Source organism: Prosopis cineraria, unplaced genomic scaffold (genome assembly GCF_029017545.1).
Source record: "Prosopis cineraria cultivar Desert tree isolate PC_DT_omini unplaced genomic scaffold, ASM2901754v1 PC13, whole genome shotgun sequence".
Lineage (NCBI taxonomy): Eukaryota > Viridiplantae > Streptophyta > Magnoliopsida > Fabales > Fabaceae > Prosopis > Prosopis cineraria.
In genome coordinates, this window is record NW_026555344.1 from 32,538,355 (window position 1) to 32,549,867 (window position 11,513).

General features: G+C 26.1%; 1 protein-coding gene across 1 annotated transcript; it reads right to left on the reverse strand.

The window, feature by feature from the left end:
- Window positions 1–500: 500 nt before the first annotated feature.
- LOC129291186 (serine acetyltransferase 5) lies at window positions 501–1,885 on the reverse strand. Its single transcript, XM_054928423.1, has 2 exons — window positions 1,435–1,885; window positions 501–1,165 (listed from the first exon to the last, which is right to left on the reverse strand). Exons 1-2 carry the CDS (start codon window positions 1,825–1,827, stop codon window positions 674–676), a joined length of 885 nt encoding a protein of 294 aa, XP_054784398.1. The 5' UTR covers window positions 1,828–1,885; the 3' UTR covers window positions 501–673.
- Window positions 1,886–11,513: the final 9,628 nt, after the last annotated feature.

Genomic DNA, 11,513 nt, shown 5'->3' on the forward strand with positions numbered 1-11,513 from the left:
AGATAAAAAAGTAATTCTCCGTCTGTTGAAAGAGTATATATATATTTATAAGACAGTCAGACAGTCATCAACATCATAAAGACAAGCAACCAAAGCAGTTTCCCCGTTCTGCAACTACAGGTGACAGCAAACGAGAAAAAACTAACCATGATTAAAGCAAGATGAGCTCAAAACTATTCCATGTATTGATACGTCAGGAAGAACACTAACATAAAAAGTAACTTCATCTGAAATCATGCTTATATTTACAATTACATCCATCACTGCTTTCCATGATACCATATGGATTGACTTCTATGAATATAGGAAAGATTAGAAAAGATCTGCTTCGATCCTTTGTATATGTTTTTCCTCTTTACTTAAAGTGGCTCACGCAATGTCATGTTCTAGGTAGCAAGATGACAATCTGATTACAAAAACCTCATCTTGAAATGCTTGTAAATCAGTGCTTAAACTAAGATCTGTTGGCAACATAGCACATGTGTATGATGAGCCTAAAATTATCATACAGAATTATCAAATCATGCTGATAGGTAAGCCCAACAAGTTAATGTCACATTTTTGAGTTTCCAACTCTGAAAATCCAAAATCTACAATTACATGCTGGAGAGATGTGAACATATTCCAAAATTATAATCCACTAGTGATGTTTCTGATTTAAAAAGCTTTCAAACTATATAACATAATCTGACCACTCAGCTATGAACGAAGTGTGATCCATGGACTCTGCAGGCACATCCTCATGCTTGGCTGGCTTATCTTTTCCACCCACCAACCTCGCCGGATTCCCAACTGCCGTTGTCCTCGGCGGCACATCGATCAAGACAACAGATCCAGCACCGACTTTAGCACCTTCTCCAATCTTGATATTCCCTAGAATGGTCGCTCCAGCTCCAATAAGCACTCCATCTCCAATCTTTGGATGCCGATCTCCACTGACTTTCCCTGTCCCTCCCAGAGTCACATGATGCAGAATCGACACGTTGTTGCCGATCACCGCCGTCTCACCCACCACCAAGCCGGTAGCATGATCCAGCAGGATTCCTTTCCCAATCTTCGCTGCAGGGTGTATATCCACTGCAAACACATCCGCAATACGAGAGTGCAGAGCCAGAGCTAATGGCCTCCGAGATTGCTGCCACAACCTATTCGCCACACGGTGTGCCTGCAATTGAAGATTTTCCCTTCAGGTGAAAAAGGAACAAAATCCAAAAAAAAAAAAACTGAAAAATCCGATGTGCAAAGCGTCGGCTCAATTATTAAGAAGAGACGATATAAATGGAGCATCCTAAGATTCAATTGATAATAGCATAGCGATAAGAGAAAGTTCCAACCGTAACGGGAAAATATCTCAGACAAAATACGCGATACATATACACACACAAACCTCACGATAAAAACGAGAAACGAATCGTAGGTGAGAAATTGAAATACCTGGCAGGCGAGGAAACCCTTGTAGTTCAGGAGGCAGTGGGAGAAGGAGACACAAGCAGGATCACGTTCTCGGGCGGCGCGAAGGTCGGCAACGGCGGCGGCACGGAGAGAAGGGTCAGAAGTGAAGGTGTTGAGGAAGAGATCGTAAAGGAGGGTGGAGAGAAGCGTGGAAGAGCATAGCTTGTTGCCCAAATGGAAGGAGAGGGAGCGTTCGAGGGAAGAGTGAGCGAGGATAGTGGAGTAGAGGTAGCTAGCTAAGGCGGGCTCGGACTCGGCGTCGCGGCGGGCCTCCGCTTTGATCTGAGCCCAGACCCAGGCCTCGTCTTCGTAGGCGGAGGAGGAGCCCGTCGTGGACGGTGGCGGGGACGCGTAGCGTATTTCTCCGGCGGGCATAAGGATTGTTAGAGGAAGCCCGAACTAAATGACGTGGGGAACGGCGTGAGTGGTGGAAATCGCCTGCCTCTATACGGTTTTTAAATCGACTCCACTACTGTCAGAGAATGATCAAGGAGAATATGGTAATTTTATTATAATTATTTAAAATGAAAATTAGTCAACACGTTGTTATAATTTTCTTTAATTTTAAATTGGGTTTTCATAATTTATTTTATTTTAATCAAATCCTTATTATTTAATTAATTAAATATATTAATTTTTAAAAGGTAAAATTATAAATGATTTATTAACTTTTTTAAGCAAAAACACTTTTGAAGGTTTTAAAAAATTTGATATAATATTTTTGGCTAGAAAAGAAAATATTATTTAATACAATGTTTATATTTTTATTAATTTTTTTGAAAATTATATATATATATATATATATAAATTATTAACAAGACATGATATAGTTATTTAAATTGTGAGTTATAAAAATATGTAATTAATTTTAAAATTATACTCCCTCTATTAAAAAATATAAAGCATTTTTTAAGGAGTCAAATGTTTAAAAATATAAGGTATTTTTAATATTTTAAAGTGTAATTATTGCCTTTTTTTAAAAGTATTCCTATTGATTAATGATTTTATATTTATTGTAGGGTATTTAATGAGAGTAAATATAAAAAAATAAGGTTATTTTGAAAGTGGGTAACTACTTTATTAAAAGTGAGATTTGATTAAAAATGCCTTATATTTTTAAGCGGAAGAAATATATTCTTTTAATAGCAATATAAAAGTTGTTAATTTCTTTTTAAAGGAAGAATTCAAGAATTTTAACTTGGATTAAAAAAAAGTAAATTGATATTTAAACTATAGGTCTAAAAAATATAATGACCATCATCATTAATTTCATTTAAACTCAATTAATTACATAACCACTTTTAATTACCTCTTTTATCATTTTATTCTATTTAAATATTAGTTTTTAATGGGATCCATTAAATACATATGTTTTAAGTTTTCAACTACTTGATTTATCTTAATATACATAGTTTTCTCTAAATTATCATGGTAGTCCCTTACTTTAATAAATTTAACTCTTTTTATCGTGGTATATCTTTTCTTGTTGTGGTACTAAACTTTATGAAATGTTTTAAGTTAAGTAAACTCCTATCTATTGTGGTAGTATTTTTTTTAAAGTACATTTTACTCTTTAATACTATAGTAGATCTTTTTTTATCATGTCAAGTGTGTGTAATTACTTGAATTTGATATAATATATTTTAGAAAATTGCAAAAATTTAGTATGAAAATTTGGAATGTTACAAGATGCCTCTAGACCTGCAGTTTTAAAGGCCAATTTATCATTTGACCATTTTAACTTTCATAGATAAATAAGTAAGAGAATTTCACCTAAAGATATGGATGGGATATATTTTCAAATCAAGTTCAATACAATCTTAAATTTCATCGCATGATATTGGCCCTCAATTGAAATAAGAATTAAGGTATATTTTTACCTTTGATTTTTTTTTGAGAAGTGTTAGGCATCTTATACTGATAAGCAATAGAGTTTTATCCCTAAATTATTTTTCTGATGAACAAGAAAAAAAACCCTTTTTTTGAGTAAGCTATTAAATTGTTCATTTCCTGCTAATTTAACATGTGCATAAGGTCCACATATAGTGACAAAGTAAAACTCTAAACATATCCTATGATGCTAAATTGCCTTTGAACTCTTTTTTTTAGGAGTATTGGGTACCTTAAAATCTTTTTAAAAGCACTAGACACCCTGAAATTTTGTTAAAATAAAATTTAATAAATATTATTAAAATATTAAATATTTTAATATTTAAAAATTTAAAAATTATTATTTATACATATTCATTCAATATTTATAAATTATTTTTAAATATTAATAGTTTAAACTAATTTTTCATAGATTCATAGATGAGTAATAATATTTTTATATATTAATTATATTTTTAATATTGATTAAGTTCTTTAAATTTCTTGGGTCATTCTCTGTAATTTTTTATCAACTAATAATCTTCTTCCAAAATATTACACAACCAAATTTAATATTTTAATATTTTTAATATTTTATAATTTTGTATTAAAAATGAAAGGAATGAACCTTTAAATTAATGGAAGGATTTTTTTTTCTCATCTCTTCATTATTCTCTTGTTAAGTTATATTTTTTGTAGCATATTAATGAAATAGATGATATCTTTTAAATAAATATTTTTGTTGGCATATTATTGATTCTGATATGTCATGCATGTTTTTGATTTTATCTCCAACATTACAATGTATAGAGAGTATTAAATTTGGATATTGTAATATTTTGAAAGAAAATCATTAGTTATCCAAAAAAATTATAGAGAAGGATCTAAAAATTTAAGGAACTTAACCAATATTAAAAATTAAAAATATAGGTAAGTTCCTACCCATATGAACAATATGGCCACTATCTTAGAAAATATTTAAAAATTATTTATAAAATATTTATTATTTTTGAATGGATATTTATAAATAATAATATTTCAATTATTAAATATAAAAATATTTAATATTTTAATAATATTTATTAAATTTTATTTTAACAAAAATTTAAGGTACTTAACACTCTTAGAAAAAAGCTTAAGGGTGCACAATGCTCCTTTGAAAAGAGTTGAGGAAAAAATTAGTTCCAAAAAATATGATTAGAGTCTTACCTGTAACTGTATGTTGGGCCCCTTGCACATATCATGTCAACAAAGAATGGCAAAATTAATGGCTAATTAATAGAAGAGGTTTTTTGCTTATCAAAAAAATAATTTAGGAGAAAAATTACCCCACTTATCAGTGCAGAGTAACCAGTGCTCCTAAAAAAAGTTCAAAAAAAAATGCACGTTAACCCTTAAAATAATATCGTAAAACAAAATAATCAAAATATCCTTATTCCAATATGTTGTAGCAAAATAAGTAACATAAGAAAACTATGATGTAAAGTAAAGCAATTAACAAGCAGTATACTTGATTTTATAAGTTATGTTAACAACTTAATAATTGATAAATTTAACTCACCACATGGACATCATGAGAAAAGTTATGGAGTTAATAAGTACACTACAGAAAAAAAAAAAACCAATTTAGCATCCCTCACTAAATTGCCATTTAGCGATGGATTTTGTCCCTTACTAATTTCATTGCAAAAAACAGTCTTATTACATTTAGTGACGAAATACATTTCCTTACCAATTTAGTGAGAAATTTGATCCTTCATTAAACATTCCTATATTTAAAACTTGCCATCTAATGCCACATCACTAGTGCCTCATTACTAGCCATGTGTAAGCTAGCTCATACCATGTCACCTATCATCACTTGTTTTGTCACCAGTTACGTGTGTGACAACTCATGCTATATCATTTTTTACCTTATGTTACATCACTCGCTTACTGTCACGTCACATATTCGTTATATTAATGATAAGGTTAAGACTTAAATCCTTGACCCTCCTACCTTTCCCAAGCATTATGTTTTCTTTCTTTATCAATTGAACTTAAACACATCTATAGTCATCATATGAAAAATTAAATATATATTATTTAATTACACAAAGATATCAAATAATATATTATAAAATACACATGTATATTATATTATATTTTCAATTATTAATATGTTAAAAATATTAATATTTGTATTTATATGACTCTTTATATTATATTTTTAATAAAATATTATTTTTTGTAAATAAAATGAACTTAAAATAAAGCAAATATTAAATATTAAATAATTTTATTATGAATATTTTAGTTAATTTTTAAATTTTATTTTTATTTTTAAATAAAAATAATTAAATTTATAATTCATTAAAAGTTATTTTTTTGTAGTAATTAGCTAGTGCCTCGCTAATTATTTAATTTTAGAAAGGGATGATAGTTTTTCACTATTTTTCTTACTAATTATCTTATTATAAAGAAAGATTGATAGTCCTTCATTATTTTTCTCTAATTATCTTATTTTAAAGAGTGATTGATATTCCTTTACTATTTTCTTCATTAATTTTAAGTCTAAAGAATTAATAAATAAATTAAAGTTAAGAAATTAATTCAGAAGTCTTCTTAAATATTAATAATCATGTTGGTTGCAATGCATTGAATGTAACAAGTAATGCAAGAGAATTGATAGGTAACGTTCTTAATTTTAGAAGTAATGATAACCATTTAACAAGTTACATGTTTAAATTGCCACATTGACTTCTATTATTAATCAATTATATTATTTGTTAAATGTTTTTTTTTTTAGGTGAAAGCTTGTTAAATGCTTTCTTGTATTTGTTAATTCTCTTGTGTTGCTTGTTACTTTCAACATGCTGAAGAAAGATATCTTGATAACTTTATTTTACAATTTTAATTCAATTTTGGCCCAATATCCTACAATAAAATTTTAGATTGTATTAAGTTTTTTTAAAAAAATATGTCACACCCATGATCCTTAAATAAAATTCTCTCTCAATAAATCTATAAAACCAACATATTAATTTTTTTTCTTATTTAAAAATTATAATTTCTAAATATGTTAAAATTCTGGATTTTATATAGCTTTTGCAACAACATTTGGATCTGACTTCCGTAGTAGATTATTAACATAAAACATAATCTTTTTTGGGAAGACTTTTAGTCAATTAAATATTATATTTGAGATTTCGGCGAAAAAATTATTATATTGAGATTCGTGCCAGCAATAATATATTGGATAATGGTGATACGGTGGTCCCCCAATCTATTTGATCATGCTAATCTGGATTCCACGCAAGAGTATAGTAAGCTTCTTAATGGACTTTGGCGGAATAATTCAATCTTTTGCCAACAAAAAAAGATTGTATAAACAATTACCAAAAAATCTCCTTATAAATATTTTTTTTGCTAGAAAAGACCCAATTTTATTAATCACAAAAAATAATTACAATAACTAATAGCCGAAGTAAAAAAAAAACAATTAAAAAAATCAACACATAAAACCTAACACACCAAAGCATGCCAAAATAAAAAAACAATAATCAATTTAACCAAATAAAAGTCAAGAATAACAAATATCCAACAGAAAAACAGCGCAAATCACATATAAAGTCACCAACCAGTGTCTTTCTTTACAAAATATACATTCTTACTAGCAACATCAATATTCAAAGCTTTAACCTTGTTAAAAAGCAAAATTCAAGCCAAGGTGAATGAAAGTGACAACACCAAACCAATCAATTTCATCTTCCTTTTAGCATCACCCACAAGAAAATTCGCAGCTTTATTCCCATTCTTGCAAACAAGAGACAAACAATAATTTTTCACATAAAGTCATAAACAACAAATATTATTTATAATGTCAGCACTTTTTCAGTCACAAGCAATTAATAGCCACATCATTGGTAACAACCTTATATAAAACCTTACAATTCCCTTCAACACACATATTTAAAGCCCCAAATTCTCTAGCAAGTGGCAGAATTTTTTTTAAAGCTAAAGCTTTAATCATCAAAGTCAAAGAATCCACCACCTTTTTCCTTATATCTTTTACAAAATTACACAATTTATCTCTTCCAACAATCCTAATACCACCACAGTCATTTTTCTCATCAAAAGCCCCATCATAATTCAATTTAATCCCACCTTTATTTGGAAAATACCAAGGCAACTTCACTTTCTTATTTTTATCAGCCTTGCTCCCAAATTTAGATATATGTACAGCATTAATTTTACACAAAGATCTGTCAACCAGAAAATTTACCTCAATAGAATCAACACTTTTACCATAAAAACAAATGTGCATCGAAATTTCCAAATACACTAATAAGTAATAGCTGTTTACACTTAATTATATTAGAAAGGTTGTTATTCATAAGCCATGTGATAATCCAATCTTCAATTTTGGTTACCAAAGATATTTAAATTAAAAACGAATTCTTCATGTAGTATTATTAGTTGCTAAATTTTTTTGCATAAAATTTATTATGAGTCATTATTCACATGTCATAATTAAATATGTTTAATTTGATACTTAATGTAGTGTTTTTCAATTAGTCATGACCTTCTCAAATTTACTTTACAAATAAGCATTTATTATCAAACACGGTTCGTTAATATTTGATTCCAAACAGATCTGCTAACGTGCACATGTCACCATTTCTTTTTGCAAAATATTATTTTTTTAAGAAGTAAGTCTTTTTTTTTAAAAAAAAATGAGTACGTGATTAAAAGGGCTCAATAATTGATTCGCATGACAAGGTTGAAGGTGTGGAGGGAGTTACACGCGCTGCACGACCGCACATTACACATCACATGTCTTGATGTTATAAATATACTTTTTTTCAATTTTATTTATAAATTATTTCTATAATATTTTATCAAAATTAAGGAAAATTTTAAAAATTATTAATTATCTAAAAATTTAATAATTTTTTAATTTTAATCCCATTATATATATACGTACATTTTAAAATAAATACTTTTAACATTTAATAACTTTTCTAGCATTTAATAAAGTTTAAAGGATAAAAATAGACATAAAAATTAGTGAAATGTTTTTATAAATAAAATCAAAATAAATATTATTTTTATCCTATCAATAGGATGAGAGAAGTAAAAGTAATTTGAAGAGTTTGTCTTAGCTGAAGTACAGAAACACAATTGTTTTGGCCATTAAAGATAAATGGTAGAGTTCCCCATTCATTATTACTACATAAAACACCTTATAGAAGAAATTGATAATCCTTAATATAAGATAATTGATAAAATATGAATTATAATTTTTTGTATTACCCTTGTTTAAATTTATAAATTACAAGAAAGAATGTAATGTAAATTTATAAACTTTTAAATTAATATGGATAAAATTAAACATTTATTACAAAGTTAATGACTCACACTTAACCACATTTTCTTAATTATAGTGAGATAGTCAAATATGCTTTTATAATAAGGATGATTCAAATTTTCAATCATTTACTTAAACAACAAGAGTGTCTACCACTTAGGTCACTTTGAATTAGTAAACTGTAATTTAATCAATAAAAGTATTATTAATTTTAAAAAGAGCCAGGAATATTTGTATTTGTATAAACTTAAAAATTCTAAACGTAGTTTATATGCAAATAGATAGCTATTTTAAGTTATGAAAAGCTAATATCACCATATAATACTTTTTTTTTTCTTACCAACAGCAAGTAATATATGAAAGATTAGCTGAGTACAGGAAATATTTTTGAAACTTAAAAATTTTAAAAATTAATCCACGATTGAAATATAAAATATTTGTATAAAACTAAAATTTCATAAAAATAAATTTTTAAATATAAATATATTTCATCAAATATTCAAAATAATACTAATATTCCTTGCTTTTACAATTCTCTTTGAAAAAATGACAATAAAATCTCCAAAACTATATAAATAATAATTCAATTCCTTAAAATTTTGTAATTTTACTGAAGTCCTTAGATACTTTTGTGTCAATAAATTTTAAAGTAAAAAAATTATTTTGCCCTTATTGAAAAATAACATGCCTTAATTATAAATTTTATTTTGTGAATCATAAAAGTTGAACAAGAAATTATAATTTGTTAAATGTAATTTTTATTATTGAAAAATAAACTCCAATCACATACTTTTTTTTTGAAGAAATAATAATTTTTGTTTTGTAAATTGTAGGAGTTGAATAAGTAATTACAATTTTTTAAGTGTAATTTTTATTATTGAAAAATAAGTTCTCAAAATAATAAACCACATTTATTATTTTTGTTGAAAAAATAACAACTTTTATTTAAAGAATTATAAGAATTGAATAAAAAATCATAACTTATCAATAAAGTTAAAATGGTATTTTCAAGTCAAAATTTATTGACATTAAAATCTCTAAAAACTTTAATAAAATTATGATATTTTAAAAAATTAAATTATTATTTATATAACTTAAGAAAATTTTATTATCATTTTTTTAACTTTCTTTATTTTTTCCCTCTTTTCTTTCTCTTGTTCCTTCATCATTATCATCTTTTCCTTGTTTCTTTTTTCTTTTTCTTTTGTTTTTGTTTTTTGGGGCATGGGGGACGATTTCTTCCCTGCACAGATCTGATGCTGTTGGGAAATGGGAATGGATGAGTACCGATGCACGATAACGTGAGAATCAGTCGTAAATAAATTATATATATATATATATATACTCACTGTCTTAAAAAATATAAAATATATTTTAAAAAACTTAATATTAAAAAATATAAGCATTTATAATCCTTTAAAATATAATTGTTATTTTTTAAAAATATTTTTATTAATAATAATTTTATATTTATTATAAATTATTTAATTAGAGTAGATATGAAAAAATAAAGTTAATTTAAAAATAAATAATTATTTTATTAAAGAGTAAAATTTTATTAAAAATATTTTATATTTTTAAACAGAAAATATATATTTCTTGGGGATTCAGACCTCTTTGTCCACCAAAGCAAAAATGGTTGGGTCTTGGATATGGAACCATCATTCATGCCTTACGGAACAAGTTGATAATTTTTCCCAGTTAATGATTACCGCAAATTATATATTTTATAGTTGATAATTTTTCCCAGTTAATGATTACCTCAAATTATACATTTTATTTTAAAAAATGTAGATCTATGCAATTTGCATGGATTTATAAATTTATAATAGTTAAATTCTAAATAATTTTGTTAAAAAATTAATTATTAATATTAATTTAAACAATCATAAATTTATAAATTTTAATTATAAATTAGATATTTACATTTTAAATATAAATTTTAATTTACAATTAAATTTTTTAATTATAACTGTTTGAATTAATATTTATAATTTATTTTTTAAAAATTTTTTGTCAAGGAATTAATCATCATGAATTCCTAATTTTGACTTTATTATCATTTTCTCTTTTGAGAAACATGGATCCTACATGAAATTATCAAATTTAAGTAAAAATAATAGGACAAAAAAATATAGTAAGGTGTTCATATTTGTCCCAGTTGTCCTAAATCGAGATGGATTTATCCCATTTCAATAGAAAATGAAACGAGATAAAAATATGTCCGAGATGGAACACAGATTTACTATTGCGATGTTTTGTGTTCCATCCCATTTTAAATATAAAATAATATATTTTTTTTATTTAAAAATATAAAATATTTTTAATTGAATCTCATTCTAATAAAATAGTTACTTATTTTTAAATTAGTTTTTTTATATTTATCTATTAAATATTCTATTATTGATAGGGACACTTTTAAAAATAAAAAAATAATTACACTTTAAAAAATTAAAATTATTTTATATTTTTAAATGAGAAGGATATATATATATATATATTATTAATACTTTACATATTTATTCGGTGAGAATATAATAAAATTGTGTATATCTATCCGCGTGCGAGCACTCTTATTTATGCAGCAAGAATACTCTATTTCTCCTCAACTTTGACTTTCATCATTTGCTGTGATGCTGATAATTTATCGTTGTGAAACACTGTCATTGCTAATACTGGCTTTATAATCTGATTTTATAGCTCATAATTTATTATTGTAAACTTCTTCATTTTGGCTGTGTAAATCTGAATTTATAGCTGATACTATTCTAAAACCCATTTATTTAATATTAAAAAATAAATAATTTTTAAATAATTTAAAAACTCTAAAATCGTCTCTAAT

Excerpts from the sequence above, each read along its gene's own strand:
- LOC129291186 (XM_054928423.1), bottom strand. The coding sequence starts at position 1,827 with ATGCCCGCCGGAGAAATACGCTACGCGTCCCCGCCACCGTCCACGACG. Across the intron at positions 1,166-1,434 it reads AGGGTTTCCTCGCCTGCCAG|GCACACCGTGTGGCGAATAG; the intron begins GTATTTCAATTT and ends CTTCAATTGCAG.